This window comes from Natrix helvetica (assembly GCF_964273705.1).
Source record: "Natrix helvetica genome assembly, chromosome: 5".
NCBI classification, from domain to species: Eukaryota; Metazoa; Chordata; class Lepidosauria; order Squamata; family Natricidae; genus Natrix; species Natrix helvetica.
Window position 1 is genome coordinate 89,840,046 of NC_138551.1, and position 21,855 is coordinate 89,861,900.

The following is a 21,855-nucleotide window of genomic DNA, read 5'->3' on the forward strand; positions in this document are numbered from 1 at the left end:
TTTTCTTGTAAGCAAGCTATTCTTGATTCTAATATCCTGGCTAGTGGTTTTCTAACAGGTAAGTTGCTAGCTGCGACTGTGCGGCCTCGCCCCCTTTGTACCTTTTAGAGAAGAATAAAAGCAGTTTTTAATTCTTTGTCTAAGGCAGACCCTCACCAGTTGTGGGATTCAAAAATGTTTACTACCGGTTCTTTGGGCGTGGCTTGGAGGGCGTGGGTTGGCATGGTGGGCATGGCTTGGTGGGCGTGGAAGGGAAAGGATACTGTAAAATCTCCATTCCCTCCCCACTCCAGGGCAAGGTTACTGCAAAGTCCCCATTTCCTTCCGATCAGCTGGGACTCGGGAGGCAGAGAATAGATGGGGGCGGGGCCAGTCAGAGGTGGTATTTACCGGTTCTCCAAACTACTCAAAATTTCTGCTATGGGTTCTCCAAAACCTGCTGAATACCAACTCTGACCCCCACGCCCCCTCAACCCTCCTTCTTCTAGAGAGAGAGAAAAGACCAACACTGCTTGTTTGTTTTAAGGCAAAGAAATGAAGACAAGAGAAAATGTTTTTTCCCCCCCAGAATTCATATTCCTCACTATCATGTCCATTCCATCCACACCTGGGTCCTATCTCTACATATGACCCTTCCTCTGATCCCAGGGCCTCAACTGTACATACATTCCATCATCTGAGCCTTCAGTGAATTCAAGAAAACAAGTCTGATTTAATTGCAGGCACTAGCATTGTGCAATTTCAATTCAATTTATTGTGTGGTCGGAGACCAGCATGAATAATAAACAGATTTAAGTCAGAGTTAAAATGCATTTTTAAAGCAAGCTAACTAACATTTATAAGTGAGATCCAGGGTACGGCCTATATTAAATGATAACGTAAATACTAAAATTATATTAAATATGGTAAGCATGTAAAATGAAAAGTATCTAAAAGTGTTACTATTGACAAAGTAAAATATCTAAAATGTAAGTCAGGGGTGTCCAAACTTGAGAACTTTAAGACTTGTGGACTTCAATTCCCAGAATCCCCCAGCCAGCATTCCTGGCTGGGGAATTCTGGGAGTTGAAGTCCACAAGTCTTAAAGTTCTCAAGTTTGGACACCCCTGATGTAAGTAGATTATAATTTCAAGGAATGCACTGTGGGACACTAAACTAGGTTAAGCCAGTGCCACAGTTTAACAAACCAAAGGACTAAGACTATAGGCAACTATAGCCCCTTTACATTCTGTGGACTTCAACTCCCAGAATTCCTGAGCCAGCCATGTACAAGCAGGCTAGCTGGGTCAGGAATTCTGGGAGTTGAAGTCCACAGGTCGTAAAGGGGCCATAGTTGCCCACCCATACACTAAGACTGAGGGCTTCAAACTTGGCAACTTTAAAACAAAGTCCTCAAGCCTTAAAGTTCCTAAATTTGAAGCCCTCTGCTAGCTGCTATCCTCAGTCTCAGACAAAGCTAATTAATAATGGAGCTCTAAGAATGCCAGATGATCAATGGGCATGTTCTCAGTTTCAAAATGTCTGGCTTTTCTTCCTCCTACCAAAGACCTTCTGGGGTTCTTCACAGGAAGGGAGAAAGGAAGGAAGGAAGAGGAGGAGGGGGGAGGGAGGGAAGGGAGAAAGATGGAAGGGAAAGTGAATGAGGTGGATGGATGGAGAGGGAGAGGGAGAGGGGGAGAGAGAGAGAGAGAGAGAGAGAGAGAGAGAGAGAGAGAGAGAGAGAGAGAGAGAGAGAGAGAGGAAAGAAGGACCACAAACCTGGCACTAGACGGAGCTTCAGAGGATGGTTTGAAACAGCACAGCAATCCAGGCTGGAAGGGACCTCAGAGGTTATCTAGTCCAACCCCCTGCTCCAGCAGAAAATCTTGGTTATTTTGGAGTCAGAATTCTTGTCGGGGGGGGGGGGGAAACCCCATTTGGCCTTTTCAAGGGCATGTATCTTCATTTCAATATGCCAACTTTTCAATTTATATATTGTCCACATTAGAAGGCTGTCTCTTTAAGCCTTCCATCAAGCAAGGGTTAAATCCTGGGAGGAGCGATTTGGCTATATAGACACAAAAGCTTTCACTGCACTCTTGAGTTTGTTGGAGCAAAATGCCCCCCCCCCAAGGTAATTCAATACTAGCTCATTGTGTCTCTTTGGCAAGATAGCAAGTTTAATATTCTTAGGGCTGCTCCTTTTTTTTTCTTTAAATGTGCTAATTAATATAGCTAACAAGAATCAGTTTGTTTTCTTTTGCTTCTTTTTAAAAGTTGGTCTTAGGTGTCAAAATATGCTGGACCAGCATTGGTTCTGCCATATGATATTGCCTGTTTCTCCATTCGGGGAGTTGCTTTAATGAAAGATGAAGGCAATTCGATTCTTTTAGCAGCAGCATCCTCTTTTTTTTAAAAAAATACATATTTTTATTGTACATTTTTCTTCATAATACATCACATTTCCAGTATTGCAACGACGGTTTACTAGCTTTATTCAGTTCTTTTTCAGTATACATAGTTTTATACACTCTGATTATAACCAATATTCTCTTAATCGTACATTTATAGTATCTTTTAAATACATAATGTAGTTATAAGCATTATTTTCATAATTGTACCATAACATTCTATATATTTATCTCTCTCCTTTCCCTTTTCTACTGCCTTCTCCTCCCTTTTCCTCTTCTCTCCCCTCTTCTCTCTCCTCTTCTCTCTCTTTCCCTCTCCCCTCATCCATTTCCTTCTCTCCTTTCCCCTCTCTACTTCCCTCTTCTTCTTTCTCCTTCCTTCTCTTCCCTCGAATTTTCTCCCCTCCTCTCCTTCGCCCCACTCCGATCTATTCCACTTCCGTCTCTCCCTTCATCTCTCCCTTCTCTTCCCTTTTATCTTTCTCCTTATTATATATAAATTTACATCTCCCTGCACAGTACAATGTATTTTCCAAGTATTGTCTCTTTCAAATACCGCCTTTCTCCGAAAATAAGACAGACCCTCGAAATAAGCACTTGGCCTCATTTTCGGGGAGGTCTTATTGTTTTTGAGGTGCAGGAGGTGGTGAGCATGGTCACCTCATGGCTGCTGCTGCCTTGCAATATTTTTTGGGAGGGCTTATCTTTGGGGGGAGGGCTTATTTTAGCGCATGTGCTCAAAAGCCCGATTGGGCTTACTATCTGGGGAGGTCTTATTTTCAGGGAAACAGGGTATAACCATATATTTTCTTGGAATTGCATTTAAAGAAAGCAGACTTAATATGATTTTTTTAACATGCATAATATTGTACGTCATAATAGTATCCATTATTTCTATGGTTATACCTTAGGACATCTTTTTTTTTCCAGGTTGCCTGAAAGCCTGAGGGGGAAAAAATGAGCACCCTTCATGAATGGTTGAGAGCAGCATGTGGAAGATCTGAAATATGTAATTGCTAAAGTATGCACCGTTGTCTTAATTAACGGTGGTTTTATCACGCCTAATGAATTTTGATCAGCCATGATGGCAGCACCAGAGCTTTGATTCTCAGAAAATTAATGGGAAAAACAGTCACCCAAAAGACAGAAGAGGGAGGAGAGCAAAGGGGATCAGGTTGCAGCATTGTGTTATTGCGTTGCTGTAATGTTCAGACAGGTCTATAACTATAAAATAATAAACAAGTGAGGGGAAAGTGTGGCCTAAATGTTTTTGATAAGCTATTTTTCTCTTTGCAAGAGGGATTTTTTTAATGTAAGGAGAACAATTTGACAACCTGCTTAGCCAGCAAGATTGGCATACAAGTGGTCCTTGACTTATGACCATTCACTTAATAAATGTTTGAAACTGTGACTGATCTCTCTGGGCATATTTATAACCCAGATTCAAACTTCTGGCAATCCTGCCTTGTCCTGTTGAGCTTGAGGGGACTCAGCAACTGACCTGCATTTACAGCTGTTTGCAGCAGCCTGCCTTTTACAATGACCACATTTTATGATGTTTTTGCAAAAACCAACATTTATTTCTGGGTTTTTTTGTTTTGTTTTGTTTTTTTGCAAAAACATGAGGTAACAAACCCTGGGTTCACTTAATGACCACGTTGTTTGCTTAACTGCAGCATTTGCTTAAGGATAATGTGAAAAAAGTTGCAAAATCAGGTTTTTGAGGTGATCTGAATTATGACCAGGATGGGCAGGTTCCATTATGGTCAGAACTCAAGGACTACCTATACTTTGGTTTTGTTGTTTTATGCTGATTAACTCTGAATTGCGAAGAAATACAATTATATTTTTGGGGTGCCTAAATCAAGGACATGCCCCACAGAAAACTTCAAAATGAAATCCTAACCATCAAAAGAGCTAGACAAGGCCACTGTTTTCTGCACCCAGAAGTTAAGATATATGCATTACATTAAGTCAAAATGTGGTTGGTTTGTGGCTTAGCACACTGTGTCACACCCACCCTTCTAATACACAAGGCATGGTTTGTGGCTTGACGGTGTGAACTCCGCCCCTGTAAATCAGTGAACATATGACCACAGGTATAGTTTCATAGTCATAGTACCACTAGATCAGGGGTGATATTGACTTACCTTCCCTACCGGTTCACAAATGTGAGCACGCGGATGCGCTTTTGGTGAAAAAGGGGCCTACATGGGATGCTGTAGAGCCAGGACAAGTGGGTGGGGCCACCCACGATTTCCGCTACTGGTTCGGGTGAACCAATCCGAACCAGTAGAATACCACCTCTGCACTAGATACTGCACTGGTGAGACCACATTTGGAATTCTATATTCAGTTCTGGTCACCACGATACAAAAAAGATATTGATACCCTAAAAAGAGTGCAGAGAAGAGCAACAAAGATGATCTATCTATCATCTATCTATCATCTATCTATCTATCTATCTATCTATCATCTATCTATCTATCATCTATCTATCTATCCATCCATCCATCCATCCAAATGGAAAAAAACTGTTTAATAAAAACATTAAAAAAATAAATAGAGAGATCCAACCTAGATCTAAAAAGAAATTTACTGACAAGTGAGAATAATTATTCAGTTGAATAGCTTGCCTCTAGAAGTTATGAGTGCCCCATCACTGGAGGTTTTCAAGAAGAGAATGGGCAGCCATTTTGTCCAAAATGCATGAGCAAGGGGTTGCACTAGAAGATCTATAAGGTCCATCTCAATCCTGTTATTCTGTGTTCTGTAACAGTGTGAATGCAAATCCCAGCTTACTCTAAGGTGTGAGGCCAGCAATTATCCAAGAAAAGGCTTGAATCTATCTATGGATTTATTTATTTGCCCCTCGGCCTAAAGGGAAGACGTTCAATCCATTCTATCTTCTCTTCCTTTCTGCAGGACAGCTTCACCTGAAGAAGAAGATAAGATAATCCCAGACACGGCTTTCCATATTGCCCAAGAACCATAGAACAAAGAAAGTTTCATTTTCCCTCCGTGAGGGAATTATTCGCTGGCAGGCTCTTGAAAAAGACTTTCTTTTCCCATGGATAAAATTCTCACATTATCTCAAGATATCTGGGAGCTACTTCACCGCCTGAGGATGAAGAGCAAGTACGCCATTCTTCTGGTCTTTGTGGTAGCTCTTGTCATAATTGAGAAGGAGAACAACATCATCTCAAGGTAGGGAGGGGGAGGAAAAGAGGCTGTACTGAAAAAGAGGCTTTCTTGGCCTTGTTCTCTGGCCTTCAGGCCACACAAGGTATCTTACCGAACTTGCCACTCCCAACTTACTACCACCAGTTCACCAGTCTTTTGGAACCAGGTAAATATTAATATTACCCAGTCTGAATTAAGCTGCATCCTTATTCACAAATACAGCCAGATGACTCTCTTAAGCATGGACTGAGATCTATTATCAGTCAATAATCAGAAGTGGGATTCAGCCGGTTTGGACCGGTTCGATTGAACCAGATTCTAATTTTACAACTGGTTCGCGGAACCGGCATTTGCAAGGACTGATTGGCCCCGCCCACCCCTCCCCTCTCAGGAGTCTCCATGTGGCCTGTTTTGGATGCCAGGTAAGTGCAGGACCTGTGCAGAGGCTCTGGTGAAAAACGGACCTCGCGGAAGTTCTGGAGGTCCGGAAACGGGCCTGTTTCTGGCCTCCAGAGAGCATCCGGGGGTCAGGGGAGGCCGTTTTTACCATCCTGGAGGCTCGAGGAAAGCCTCCACAGCCTGGGGAGGGAGAAAAATGGGCCTCCTGGAAGTTCTGGACGTCCGGAAATGGGCCCATATCCTGCCTCTGGAGCCCAGGGGAGGCTGTTTTTGCCCTCCCGGAGGCTTGAGGAAAGCCTCCAGAGCCAAGGGAGGTGAAAATCCCCCCCACCCCGCCGTGGTGCAGGCGGCTGAGCAGGCCACGCCCACCATGACCACACCCAACCAGCAACCAGGCAGAGAACCAGTTTCTAAAATTTTTGAATCCCACCCCTGCCAATAAGGTTTTATTCCTCAAGCCAAAGGGAATGAATATGAATACACACATAATCACTAACCAATGAATAAAATATAAATTGAATATAATGTAGAAGCTGAATAAATAAATAAATCACTTGTACACAACTGACTCCTTCTGGCTGAGATCACGTATCACAAGCATGAATGGTTGAATAAGCCACATTTGATAGGATTTTCTAACAAAGCTGTGGGTTAAAACGACAAGTCCTCCCACAGTTAGAAATTAATCAACATTAAGCTACCTAGGTTAGACATTGGAGGTCTCTACCTGAAGAAGTAATTGCTTTTTTTAAAAGAATAAAACTTGTAAGTATTTATATTATTTTTCTGTATACTATATATCTTGACTTTTTTGTTCAGGTTCTACATACATTTACTGTCCTATTTGGCAGGAATCTATCTGCAATATTAATGCCAGTGATGGTGAACCTTTTAGACACCGACTGCCCAAACTGCATGCGCATGCCCATATTGAAAGGTGCAATTGCACACATGCATGGACATGTGCGGACATGTGCGGACATGCACACATGCGCAGCAGAGACTGGTGGGAGGCAGGGCATCCCAACACCGGCAGCGCGACAAGAGGTCAGATCTTTTTCTTTTGTGAGCTTCTACTTCCTTGTCTGCAGGGAAACAGAAGCTCACGAAAGAAACACCATGGAGATCCGACCTGGGCCGATGGCGCACGTTCTAACAGAGAGGGCTCTGCATGTCATAGGTTCGCCATCACGGATCTAGTGCTACATGTAGACAGGCCCCTCAAACTTAATATCGAGCATCCAAATTACTAAAACTCGGAGGCATTGTGGTAAATCATTTACCGTACCAGGACTGAATGTTTAGGCTATTTATACGATCAGAAGCAATAATAATTAATATATTCTAATTACACGTAAGTATAGGAGAAGTATTTTCATACTTTCTTGCTTCTACTGACATACATTAAATAACATTGAAATGTATAAGGCTACAAGCTGGTCCGTGCAGGGCAATCATCTAGAACAGGGGTCTTCAACCTTGGCTGGGGTTGGCTGGGGAACTCTGGGAGTTGAAGTCCGCCATGCTTAAAGTTGACAAGGTTGGAGACCCCTGATCTAGAATGGCAATCATCATTGAATACAAACAGGATTGGATAGCTTCAGAATGCCTTAAAATTTTGCCAGGAACCTTTGAGAAGTTACCAGATGTCAACTGAAGAATTAGGTACTATAACATCCCATTAAAAGCAACAATTTGTTGCTATCTCTTTTGTTTACTAGTGCTTTAAATATATTGAATTTAATGTGTGGTCTGGCTGAGCCACATTCATTGTGATAAAAGCCCACATATCTATAGCCATTATACTGTAAATAAAGTACCTTCTTAAGCCAGTGTTTCTCAACCTTGGCAATTTTAAGATGTATGGACTTCAATTCCCAGAATTCCCCAACCAGGAAGGTTGCCAAGAATGAAAAACACTTGAGTTAGATGACACTTTTACTTAACTTTTCCACCAGGCTCAGGACAAGTATGATGAGCTTTGCTGAAGTTCATTTGAGATCCTGAGAAAAATCAGCACAACCATTGAGTCTTATGGCCAATTTTGTGTCCCAGCTAAGACCTACTGTGGACAAGATCTATTTCCTTGATAATCCTTTTGTCAGAGAATTCATGAACTAGCAGAGACATGGTAACAAGGTCAGCCAATGAATAGGGCATAGTAGCAAGGTCAGTCAATGGGAACTGAAACAGCTTGGAGCCTGGGCGTGGTTTAGCCCTACAGCTCTGAGTGCTGTGCTGAAAATTGAAACTGAAACTAGTTTGTCTGTATTAAGCTCTGTGCTGGAAATGAAACTAGTCTAGACCTGCTACTATGTTCCTGAAACTGAAGAACTACTCTTGGTATTGTACATTTACTCATGTGTTACTATGTATATAAAGAAGTTAATGAATCCTGTTGAATCAGTAATCTGCGTGTGCTTTCTGGATTTGATTTTTGCAACAAGCTCTGATACCTTTGAACCACAATTTTGCAATAAACAGAATCCAGGTTCAGGGAATTCAAACAGGATAAGGACAATATCAATATTGTATAGCCTTTTATTGAAATTAAAGAATGTTTGCCCCTTCACTCGCTGTGGACCTTGATGGACTCCCAGCTTCAAATTCATGGCATACACAATACAGAATATTGGTGAGGCCCAAGCTGTGTGTTTCCAATGTATTTTATATGTACACAAGCACATGCTCACTAATCATCAACTGTACTAAGGAATAGTACAGTTACAAAGCCAAAAAAATAGAGAAACCACACTCAGTCTGCATTTTCTTGCCAAAGTCTTAGCTTTTGATCTGGATTCCAAAGCCAACCATAGATTATTTTCCAGGGGATAGTGCTACCTATCCACCAGAGGTGGTATTCTGCTGGTTCTGACCGGTTTGCCCAAAACTGGTAGCTTCGCCCACCCACCCCGGCTCTACGGTATCCCATTTAGGCCCTCTTTTTAGGCAAAGTGCATGCAAGGAAGGCGCTCTCACATTTGCAAACTGGTAGGGAAGGTACCATATTTTTCAGAGTATAAGACACACCGGAGTATAAGACACACCAAGGTTTTGAAGAGGTAAATTTTTTAAAAAGTAGGTAGGTAGATAGAGGGATAGAGAGGGAGAGAAAGAGAGAGAAATACAATAGGGAGGGAGGGAGGGAGGGAGAGGGAGAGTAGTTAGGTAGGTAGGGAGGGAGATAAAGGGAGTGTGTGTATGTGTGTGTGTGTAGGGAGGGAGGGAGAGAGAGTGTGTTTGTGTAGGTAGGTTGGTAGGTAGAGGGGGAGAGAGAGAGAAAGAGAGAGAGAAATACAGTAGCTAGGGAGGGAAGGAGAGAGAGAGAGTAGGTAGGTAGGTAGATGTTTCCAGGTGCATTTATCCATGTGCTGGAGAAGGAAATCGCTGACAATCTGCAGCACCTCTTTCTGCTGGCACAGCACTTGATCAATGTAATTCTCATCAAACAGTTAGAGCTTTCCAAATGGAAAAAAAAATTTTTACACTCTGCAAACCTCTCAAAACTGGCCCATTTTTTGCAAAAAAGGGCTTGTTTTTCGCAAAAACGGGCCTGTTTTTCGCAAAAACGGGCCCGTTTTTTTTAAAGGCATGAACAGCCTTGGGAGGGGCTTGCAGAGTGCTCCTGGGGAGTGGGGGGGGGAATTAGCAAAAAACACCCCGTTTGTCATGAAAAGGGGGCCATTTTTGTCAAAACAAATTGCATGCATAGCCATATGGAGGCTTATAGAGTGCTGCTGGGGACTGCGGGGGGACAAAAAACGGCCCATTTTATGCCCATTTCTGCCCTCCCCAGCCCCCAGGAGCTCTCTGAAAGCCTCCATAAGGGTATGCATGGCCATTTTTGTGAAGGGGCGGGGCTTTGGGAGCCAAAATATTTGGTGTATAAGACACACCCAAATTTTCAGCCTCTTTTTTGAGGAAAAAAAGTGCGTCTTATACTCCGGAAAATACGGTAAATGAATACCAGCCCTGCTATCCACCCTAACTGAATTCCTGCATATAGAAGGGATGAATGTGATCCTTAAATCACCGTTTCTCAACCTTGGTAACCTTAAGATGTGTAGACTTCAACTCCCAGAATTCCCCAGCCAGCATGCTGGTTGGAGATTTCTCGGAATTGAAGTGCACACATCTTAAAATAGCCAAGGTTGAGAAACACCGATCTAACTCTAGGATGTGCTAAGTTCCTTGCAGGCCAGAGAGATCCTGTGGAAGATTGAGTATCTTCCTCAGTCATTCCTCAGCAGATGATTGAGAGGGGAAGATGATGATTCTGAAGATAGAAGAGAAGAACCTGGCTTGGATTAAGAAATCCGTTCTATTCATCTCAGAATAACATGCCTGCTGTCTCTTTTAAATATCACTGCTGTTCTTGGCCTTGATGATTTTATTCTTTCTCTTCACAGGGTTTCAGACAAACTGAAGCAGTCACCACAGTCCCTGCTGGAAGCCAACAGCACCGATTCCGGGTTGATGCCGCCAGAGAATGGCTCCCTCTTGTCACTCAGCACACTGGACCTTGCCTTCTCCCAGCTTAAGGACCGGTTGCAGAACATCACTTTGCAGCTCGGTGGGACTCTGCCGGCCCCCACTCAAAGGACACGGAAACATGTTCTCCTCATGGCCACCACCCGTACCGGCTCTTCCTTCGTAGGGGAATTCTTCAACCAGCAGGGGAACATTTTCTATCTCTTCGAACCCCTGTGGCATATAGAAAGGACCGTGTCTTTCGAATCGGGCGGCGCGAATGCGGTGGGCTCGGCCCTTGTCTACAGAGATGTTCTGAAGCAGCTCTTCCTCTGCGACCTTTACACTTTGGAAAACTTCATCGTCCCATTCCCCGAGGATCACCTGACTCAGTTTCTCTTTCGGCGGGGTTCAAGCCGCTCGCTGTGCGAGGAGCCCGTTTGCACCCCCTTTGTCAAGAAGGTCTTTGAGAAGTACCACTGCAAGAGCCGTCGCTGCGGCCCCCTAAATGTGACTCTGGCCATGGAGGCCTGCCTGCAGAAGGAACACATGGCCCTCAAGGCGGTCCGAATCCGACAGCTAGAATTCTTGCGCCCATTAGTCGAAGACCCCCGCCTGGACCTGAGGATAATTCAGTTGGTGCGGGATCCTCGGGCGGTGCTGGCCTCCCGCATGGTGGCTTTTTCGGGTAAGTATGAAACCTGGAAGAAGTGGGCTAACGAAGGGGTGGCCACCCTTAACGAGGATGAAGTCCAGAGATTGCGAGGCAATTGTGAAAACATCCGACTCTCGGCTGAACTTGGTTTGAAGCAGCCACCATGGCTCCAGGGTCGCTACATGCTAGTCCGCTATGAGGACATTGCCAGGTCTCCTCTCCAGAAAGCCCAGGAGATGTACAAATTCACCGGCATCGCTCTCACCACGCAGGTGGAGGACTGGATCCGGAAAAACACACAGGCCCCTCAAGATAGCAACGGCATCTACTCCACCCAGAAAAACTCCTCCGAACAGTTTGAGAAGTGGCGATTCAGCATCCCCTTCAAACTGGCACAGGTGGTCCAGAACGTCTGCACGCCAGCCATGAAACTCTTTGGCTACAAGTTGGCCAACAGTGCCGAGACTCTTACCAACAGATCCATCAACTTGCTGGAAGAGAGGAGGAACTTCTGGGTCACGTAAAGGTTTGCCTTCATTGGTGGATGTTTTTTTTCTCTCCAGTCATAGCATTCTTTGAATTGAGAAGAGAGTGAATGCAAGAATATATATATTGAGGAAGGAACACATGGGCAGGAAATGTTGGGGGAGAGGTTGCTTCCACTGGTCTTGAGCATTCAAGCAAAGAGCTTTTGGCTTTATCTGGAAGCAAGCATCACTTGCTAGCACATTTGACACTTCCAGGTGGATTATAATGGGACCACCAACACTTGACACAAGGATGTATTCTGAAGCTAACACAGAGTGGAGGATTACACCCTGTGTCCCAGTTTCCCTACCTCATGTCCACATGCTTTCTGTCGGAGATGTTGTCTCTCACCTTCACCAAGCGTCCAAAGAGAGTGAATGTTTTATATTTAAAAATAAATTTATCACTTGGAAGAAAAACCATGGGCTTTTTGACTTGCAGAAAACCTGCGAGAGAAGCCGAAAGTTGCACTGATCTCGTCTAAGGCAGCCTTAAAGAATCTGTCAACCAGATATTTGGGAAGGGAAGGAAAGAAAATCTATTTAGCACCACTGACAGCGAGAAAGCTGCTCCATGTGTAGACAGAGTGTGTTTTGTACATGTTTTTCTCTAAAACCCTCATATAAATTGAGGCCTTGTTTTAAATGGTGTGACTGGAGAAGAGAGATACATGGCATAGAACAGAGGTGGCTCTTACCTGTGAGAAGACTTTGGGCCACACACAGTTTTATGCACTTAGTACTGTTTTTATCCTAACTCACTCAGTGCTTTGAGAGATTTAAAGCAAACAAGCAATGTAATATTCTAAGAGAAAGAGACTGGAACAATAGTCACCGTATCTCTGTGGACATGAACTTTTCTTACGCCATTAGTGGTTGTGCTGTCCATTAGCCTGTCTTTTTTTAAGTCTTTCGTCTACTTTTCTTACTTATCTCTGAATCAGTTGCACCACCCTTACATCTGGTGTCTGGGACACTAAAGTGAAGAATGCCGCTTTCTCATCCCATGAAAGGAAGCGGTGGCTTTTAATTGTATTTTTCCTCCTATAATTGTTTTTGTCCTTCAAAGTGATGTTGGAAATTGATAGTACTTCCCTTCTGTAATTTCTGGGGAGATGGTTTTTTCCAAGCCACATTTGCTGAAGCAGAAAGAGGGAAATCTTGGAAGCAGTGGTGGGATGCAGATTTTTTACTGCCGGTTCGGTGAGCGTGGCTTTGTGGCAGTGGCAGGGGAAGGATACTGCAAAATCCCCATTCCCTCCCCACCCCACTAACTTCCTTCCCAGCTCCATTCTCCTGTGCAGGGCAATAAAAGAAAGCTGGGGGGCAGCGGGGGCAGGGCCGGCCTATTTGCCGGTTCTCCGAACTACTCAAATTTTCCGCCACCAGTTCTCCAGAACCTGTCAGAACTGGCTGAATACCACCTCTGCTTAGAAGGGGGGGAGAGCTGGTGGACTTGATCAAGAGGAAGGCAGCAAAAATAACAGACATATAAAAAGTCTGGTTGCCACTCTACAATTCCCCTGACTAATTATCAGGGATGGATCCAGCAGGAAACATCTAATGAATTTCACTTAGCTGTTCATCAGAAGCACTTATTAACATGGTAGAAGGTATATAACCCAATTGGGAATTTGGTATTTCATTCCCCCAGTGGAAGCCATATCAAGATCTTGATTGCCAAACAAAAAAAGTACTCACTTGCAGGCAATTCAACCTGGTTTTCTCTGAACCTAGTTGGAATCCAATTCCTCCCACCTCCTCCAAATTCCCAGGAATATTATTTGAGTGGTAAGATTTTCAACATATTGAATCTTGGGAAAGATTGACATGGATTGTCGGGTCCCATTTTCAGTTAATCAATGGATAGATTAATATCAGGGACTGAACACACACACACACACAGAGAGAGTCACACACACACACACACACACACACAATAAAGTATGTTTGTCGCCTCTCTGTGCAGTTTCATTAACAATCAGAGTCACCTGTGATTGTCTGGCAGTGCTAATTTAACACCTAAGCTCTACCTTTTCTTATCTGTGGTGAGAAGAACATTTAATGCTCCAGCAGTTTTCGTTCCTTTTCCTTAACAAAAACAAAAAAAGACGACCATTTAAACAACTATTTCTTTTCTTCTTTTCCATGGAGCACTGCAGTGAATAGGTGACCGCGTTTGCTTTGATACACTCCAGGTAACAAAGATCTATATGACCATCATTTGGTTTCATGGCATTGACTGAGTGAGCAGGGATGGGCTTTGCGTAGATGTGGCAAGAATGTGTAATCACGAGGATGCCTTTCCCCTCTTATGTGCCTGCAAGAAAGAATACCGGCTTCCAAACAGCATATGATAATTCAGATTTATTTATGAATAAAAAAGTAAGGTTCTACATTTAGGCAAGAAAAACAAAATGCACAGGTACAGTATATGTGGTACTTTGCTCAATAGTAGTAGCTGTGAGAGGGATCTTGGAATCCTAATGGACAACCATTTAAATATGAGCCAGCAGCGTGCAGCAGCTGCCAAAAAAGCCAACGCAGTCCTAGGCTGCATCAACAGAGGGATAGAATCAAGATCATGTGAAGTGTTAACATCACTTTATAATGCCTTGGTAAGGCCACACTTGGAATACTGCATTCAGTTCTGGTCACCACGATGTAAAAAAGATGTGGAGACTCTAGAAAGAGTGCAGAGAAGAGCAACAAAGATGATTAGGGGACTGGAGACTAAAACATATGAAGAACGGTTGCAGGAACTGGATATGTTTAGCTTAAGAGAAAGAAGGACTAGGGGGGACATGATAGCATTGTTCCAATATCTCAGGGGTTGCCACAAAGAAGAGGGAGTTAACCTATTCTCCAAAGCACCTGAGGGTAGGAGAAGAAGCAATGGGTGGAAACTAATCAAGGAGAGAAGCAACTTAGAACTGAGGAGAAATTTCCTGACAGTTAGAGCAATTAATCAGTGGAACAGCTTGCCTCCAGAAGTTGTGAATGCTCCAACACTGGAAGTTTTAAAGAAGACGTTGGATAACCATTTGTCTGAAATAGTATAGGGTTTCCTGCCTAAGCAGAGGGTTGGACTAGAAGACCTCCAAGGTCCCTTCCAACTCTGTTACTCTATTTTATTCTATTCCATTCCATTCCAGATCTGAGATACCATTAAGTTCCTCCAAGGATGTGGCTAAAATCAGAACCTTAAAGCTGTGTAGCTCCACTGCATGTCTGAATTGCAGACAAAACTGGATTGTCTATGAAAAAAGTGATCAAGAAAGAAAATGATGGAGCATCGGCTAACATTCCCACAGTTGATTCCATCTACGGTTATGTTTTGATTTTCATATTTACATAAGTAAAGTGGTGCCATGCCTACATACACTGTGTCAACTGACCCTCAAATATAAGTCATAGCAGTCTTTGAGTTAGTTAGTTAGTTGTCCCATCTCTGTTACCCCACTACAAGGCTGCAGCAGCCCCTTGCAGCACAGGTGTGCTCTTGCACAAACCTTTATGTCTCCGACAAGCCTTTTGATATCCCTCTATAACCTTGGATAAGCTCTGTTTCAGAACTACATCCAAGTGTGTTGAAATATTCCTAACTATCCTACAGAAACATTCTGAATTAAATGTTTCAACCAGCACTGTATTTGCTGTGCAATAGTGTTTTCCCTTTGTGGTGGACTACTCTTACATTGCTTGGTGGTGTTGGTGGTAGAGCTGGGAAATTTATCTTCATTTTGTTCCAATTATTTATGTGAAAGAGCTGGGGCTGGATTAAAAAAAAAAGCCACAACTTCCTGCCGTATTTTGAACTTTCTGTTCTTTTCTTTTTGAAAGCTGCAAGCTCTGGGGTTCATTTATTTATTTATTGTACGGAGAAGGTAACTGTTGCTTTGGTAGAAGGAATCAAAGCGGCACAAAAATAAATAAAAACAATTTCCCCCCCAAGAATCAGGGGTCGACTTGATTTTCAAAAGAAGGGGTCAACTTATTTTCCAAAGCACCAGAGGGCAGAACAAAAAGCAATGGATGGATACTAATCAAGGAGATAAAGTCTGGAATTAAGGAGAAACTTCCTAACAGTGAGGACAGTTAAGCAGTGGAATAGCTGGCCTCCGGAAGTTGTGGGTGCTTTATCACTGGAGATTTTTAAGAAGGACAGCCATTTGTCAGAAAAGGTATCGGATCTCCTACTTGAGCAGGGGATTTGACCAGAACAGGGTCTCCAACCTTGGCAACTTTATGACTTGTAGACTTCAACTCCCAGAATTCCTCAGCCAGCAAGAATTCTAGGAGTTGAAGTCCACAAGTTTTAAAGTTGCCAAGATTGGAGACCCCTGGACTAGAAAACTTCCAAGATCTCTTCCAAAGTCCCTGAACTGAAAAAAATAATAAGGTGATTGTAGTTAAATAATTTACACTTATGTTTTTCTTTTCTTTTTTAAAAAAATGCGACTCTTAATTTTGAAGAAGGGTTTTATTTAATGGAAGGAACAGGATAGCAGATAATTTCATTCCATTTTCCCTGTATAACCTTGGAGCAGTAAATCTTAGAGAACTGCCTTGAAAACTGATTAAAGAAGCAATGTGATGCCCTAACTCTATTTTCTGGATCCTCTCTTCAACACAAACTTTTTTTGCTGGACAGAAACAAATGATTTATTATTTCCCATAAAAAAGAGAAATGCGCAGTTGCAATCACACCGTTTTAAAGAAAGTATGCCCAACATCGTGTGTAGAATATCCTTTTATTCTTTTTTAAAAAACACCCTTAAATTGAATGAAGTTTGGAAGAAAGGAATACTGTTGTGTGAAGTTTCATTCCACCAGCACCAAAACTCAACACACATTTCTGTATGGAAGCCAACTGGCCTTACGTATCCCTGCATTTGTGAGGTTTGTGGTCAGAGAGTCTATTTAGCCTTCCCCCTATGAGGGATTGGTTGATATGAAATGAAATGATCTATGTTTTGTATAAAGTTTCACATGCAATTGGCAAGATCAGCTGGCAGCCAGAATCTAGGCTGCATCTTCTATCTCTGGCCAATCCTGAAACCAATTAATTCTAATTCCCCCCTTTTGCATTTTGGCAGACACGGAAGTTTTTAGTTCTGCCAGACTGAGGGTACATTTATAGAGAGATTTATTTAAGTTTATATGGATACTATGCAGTCATACTGTATGAAGTATGTATGTGGGCTTCAATGCCATAATCCCTGGCAGCATTCCTAATTCCAAAAAGGATGGAAAACAGGCCAAGCATGGAATCCGGTCTCAGGGTAGGAGCAGCAGACCCATTAAGGGAGACTAGAGGCCTTTGACCTTCCTAGAACAAGGATATCATTCAAAGGGGTGCGTATTTATTCAAAGAAGACTCTTAAAGAACTTTAGTGAACATATCTCCAGTCTGAGAAAGAGGGAAGGAGACCCTGACCTTTTAAAATAAAAGGGAATAGCTTTCAGCTAAATTATCACGAAAGCAAGTTTTCCAACATCTTCTAACCACTTCGTTTTTGGACAGTTGGTGCCCTAACGCCTCAACATCTCAACCTCTGCAACTTGAAGTTGTGTGGAATTCAACTCCCAGAATCCCCCAGTCTGCATGAGTCCCCATCCACTACAGACACATTAGGTGTTATCAGAGCTGCTTCATACAAATTGGTAAGGTAAAAGTAAAGGTTCCCCTCACACATATGTGCTAGTCGTTACCAACTCTAGGGGGCAGTGCTGATCTCTGTTTCAAAGCCAAAGAGCCAGCGCTGTCCATAGATGTCTCTGTGGTCATGTGGCTGGCATGACAACGCCGAAGGGGCACGGAATGCTGTTACCTTCCACCAAAGGTGCTTCCTATTTTTCTACTTGCATTTTTACATGCTTTTGAACTGCTAGGTTAGTAGAAGCTGGGACAAGTAACGGGGGCTCACTCCATTGCGCGGCACAAGGGATTCGAACTGCCAACTGCCGACCTTTCTGATTGACAAGCATCTTAGCCACTGAGCCACTGCATCCCGGGCAGTAGATGGCAGCAAAGAAATGTTTCTCTATCTGCTATTCATGTCCTACATCAGAGTTGTCAAACTCGATTTCATAGAGGGCCACATCAGGATTGTATTTGACTTTGAGGGCGGGATGGGTGTGGCCACAGTGGGTGTGGTCAGCTTGAGGTCACTTGTGTCGGGGGTGCCTGTGGTGGCCCAAGCGCTCAGCCAGCAAAAATGGGCTCCCGATCTCCATTTTCAGCAGCAACAGCCTCCTGCACCCCTCTGCCCGCAAATATGAAGCTCGGGTGCGCACAGCCCCTCCGGGCTCCATTTCCGTTGGCAGAGGGCTGCGGGAGGATGTTGCAGCCCAAAACGGAACCTGGCTGAGCTGCATGTGGCCCTTCCATGCTCTGTTCTCACTGGCAGAGCACCGTGGGCCGGTCCTTCACTGTTTCCAGGGTAGCCCAGGCCTTGAGTTTAACACCTCTGTCCTACACAATCTCCATAAGCTTTCAGAATACCGATGAAGTATGGACTCAAGCCACTGAATTCCGAGAGATAAAGTCCACACATTTTAGAATGGGGCAAGTATGAGAACTACTGTAGTATACAGCCCACTTTCCTTTAAGAGTTGAGAGATAGGGGTACCATTTTGTTCCTTTTTTTCTTTTTTACCTAGTGTGTGTCCTGTTATACAGATAGTCCTTGACTTACCACCATAATTGGGACCAGAATTTCCATTGCTAAGCAAAATGGTTATGAAGTGAGTGGTGCCCAATTTTACAACCTTTTTTTGATGCGGGTGTTAAGTGAGTCGGCTGTTACTAACCGAAGGCTACTTCCGTCGTTGACTTGTCGGAAGCCAGCTGGGAAGCTTGCAAACGGCAGTCACGTGATCCCAGAAACCGGCAACTGTCCTAAGTCCATACCAGTTACCAAGCACTTGACTTTTGATCACTTGAGCATGGGGATGCCGAGACAGTCCAAGGGCCAGGCCTAAGTCACTTTTTTCAGTGCTGTTCTAACTTTGAACACTTGCTAAACGAATGGGGGCACCTGTATCCAATGTCAGGGTGTTCTGACCTAGGCTTCCCAAAAGCACGAAGCCGACTCCTCGTCCCGATAAAACCCCTTTTATTTAGTTTTAAAGTGAATTCCTCTCCAGCAAAGTCCCGGCCAACCGTCTTTCGAGAGATTTCACAACTGCAGACCTTGATCAGGCTTGGAGAGCTGCCAGGCCGATACCTTCCAAACGCCACTCTGTAGCAGGCAATAGTTGGCAAGAAGTCAGGAACAGATCTTCACCCTAATGAATTGAACGAATTGCCTCCTGCAAACTCCCCTCCCCTTTCACCCCTCATTCCCTATGGGAGGGGTCATTTACCATCCACCTGTCGCTTTACTCCTGTGTCGACCATTGTTTGTTAGCAGTTCCCTTCTCCTGGCAGCTATGCGCAGGTGCACACTGGAACAGGCTCCAGCTGTTTTGCCACACTGATGTCCGACTCTGAAGGCAGCTGATAACTGTCAGATGGCTCTGGCTCCATCTCTGCCTCTCTCTGCCTGATGCAAAGCATTCATTTCTACCTAATGCAGAGCCCTCATCAGAGCCTTCCCCAGACTCCAGGACTGGCCCATGTTCCTCCCCAATCTCCCCATTGTCCGAATCTGCTGCCAGATCTACTCGCCGCTGGCAGGCCACAAGACAGGGCTCTCCAACCTTGGCAACCTTAAGACTTGTGGATATCAACTCCCAGAGTTGACTTCAACTTTGGGAGTTGACGTCCACAAGTCTTAAACTTGCCAAGGCTGGCGACTCCTGTCCTATGTTGTATTTTTCAGTTACACTGACCACAAAGAGGCACCAGAAGACTATAGTCCCATATAGGAATAATAGCCCCATGTAAGCAAACTAACCGAAAGCAATTGAATTCAGTACTGTTGGCTTAACAGTTTCCTTCTTCATCCTTTATTAACATCTTGTCCCTCCAAACTGCAATAGAAGATCTGGGCTCCGGGAGATATAGTGAGGCTGTCTAGTTGTCGATTTTTCCAGGCAATAAAAATTGATTTCTCCTATTTTAATCTGTCATTTCATTAACTCCTTTGTCCCAGTTTCTTTCTAAAGCCCAAAGCGATAAAAGCTCTCCTCTTTAAGCCTGATCGTTAAATGGGACAATCCCCTGGCGGAAACAGCCGTTTCAACTGCTTTAAAGTCGGAATGTCTGCAGAGAGGATATATGACATGTCACACATTTTAAAGCTGCAGGGGTTACTTGCATTGAAGAAAGAATAATAAAAGAAGAAAGCAGAAGCAGCTAGGGTCTGTGGCTGGAGATTGTGCGCAGCTGGTCTTTGGCAGCAAGAAATAAAACTAACAAGCAATGTATACTGAAAGATGTCCTTCTCTCTAGGTAAATAAAGATTGAAGAAGAGCTTATCAAATGTGCAGGCGACATCAAGCTGGGGGAATGGGGAGTGATTGGGCTGAGAGAGAATGACTAGCCCAAGAACAAGCAGCTGGCTTAAGTGGCTAAGGCAGAATTTGAACTTGCAGTCTCCTAGTTTCTTGCTTGGGACCTTAACCCCCTAGACCCGTGATGGAGAACCTATGGAATGTGTGCCACAGGTGGCATGCAGAGCTCTCTCTGTGGGAATGCAAGCCATACGCCCCAGCTCAACTCGACTGTGCATGCATGCGCCTCCCACTATCCAGCTGGTCTTCGGGGCTTTGCCGCAAAGTGCAGGGGTAGGGCGCATGTGGGAGATGTGTGTGCATGCACGGGAGCCATGCATGCAAGGGTGGAGTGCATGTTAGGGACACAAGGGATGTCATGTGCATTGCATTATGGGTACACACACACACACACACACACACTTTTGGCATGCAACAACAAAAAGGTTAGCCGTCACTACCCTAGATCAAATTGGTGGTTTTGTTAGGTGCAATCCTTGCAAATGGGGGAAGAATGATTTCCATTCTACTAGTAAATCCTTTCTTTGGAAGATACCCCAGAAAAAGGAATAATTATGTATTATAATTCAGTTGAGGCTAAATTACCTGACACACCCCAGGGTGTGGTAACATGTACCACCGTGCAGTCCTGTACATAGGTAAAGTCGTTACGGTATATTGTCTTGAAACATTGCAGCCTAAAAGGTAAACGCAAAGGTTCCCCTCGCACATATTTGCTAATCATTCCTGACTCTAGGGGGTGGTGCTCATCTCCGTTTCAAAGCCGAAGAGCCAGTGCTGTCCGAAGACGTCTCCGTGGTCATGTGGCTGGCATGACTAAAAGCTGAAGGCTCACGGAATGCTGTTACCTTCCCTTCAAAGGTGGTTCCTGTTTCTCTAATCGTATTTTTACGTGCTTTCGAACTGCTAGGTTGGCAGAAGCGGGGACAAGTAATGGGAGCTCACTCCGTTACGCAGCACTAGGGATTCGAACAGCCGAGCTGCTAACCTTTCTGTATCAACAAGCTCAGCATCTTAGCCACTGAGCCACCCCGTCCCTATTTGCAGCCTAGTATCTACCAAGAGAAAAGATTATTTGGGAAATGGGAAAATCAAGAAGAGTAAGAGGAAATTCTAAATTAAGATCAGTCTAAGTAGTTGCATTGTATCAGTCCTGTTTTCAAAACATACACGAAGTTGTTCACTGCAAAAAGATTGGTTGAAGAGAGAAAGGGGCTCTTGCAGAGACATTGTTGGGTAGAGCCTATTTTCAATTCCTCTTTCTATTTTTTTGAGCAATAGCATCACACTTTAATAGGAGGCAATAATAAGCATCATCTTTGGAAAGACTCTGGTTTGCTCCACTGCTGTGCTCAGCAAACCAGAAAATTCATGTTCTGATGTCTCAGTTTGCTCTCTCAAAGCTCCCATTGTTAGAACATTGAAGGGGCAGACTAGTTCAACCCAGAGTTCATTTGAGGCACACAGGACTGGGCTCAAACAATCCTACATCAGACACTTTGTGTGAAGACCCAGGTCTCTGGAAAAGGGTCTAATGCTGGGAAAGGGGGAAGGGACGAGAAGAAGAGGATGGCCAACAGCAAGAGGGATGGACTCTGGTTACAGTGGCAATGAGTGCATCACAATATTTGAGGGGCTGCCACAGAGAGGAGGGGGTCAAGCTATTTTCCAAAGCCCCTGAGGGCCAGACAAGGAATAATGGATGGAAACTGACCAAGGAAAGTTTCCACCTAAAAATAAGGAGAAACTTTCTGACAGTGAGAGCAAT

General features: G+C 43.9%; 1 protein-coding gene across 4 annotated transcripts in view; it reads left to right on the plus strand.

Annotated features, from left to right (window-relative positions):
• The window catches only part of CHST3 (carbohydrate sulfotransferase 3), a 66,367-nt gene extending 53,675 nt beyond the window's left edge, over nucleotides 1-12,692 (plus strand). The window contains exons 1-3 of one of the 4 annotated variants that reach the window (XM_081956492.1): nucleotides 1,999-2,113; nucleotides 5,316-5,528; nucleotides 10,382-12,692. In XM_081956492.1, coding sequence (XP_081812618.1) covers nucleotides 5,461-5,528; nucleotides 10,382-11,621 — 1,308 coding nt within the window. In that variant the 5' untranslated portion in view covers nucleotides 1,999-2,113; nucleotides 5,316-5,460 and the 3' untranslated portion in view covers nucleotides 11,622-12,692. The other 3 variants (XM_081956490.1, XM_081956491.1, XM_081956493.1) reach the window with 3 other exon arrangements.
• The last annotated feature ends 9,163 nt before the right edge of the window (nucleotides 12,693-21,855 follow it).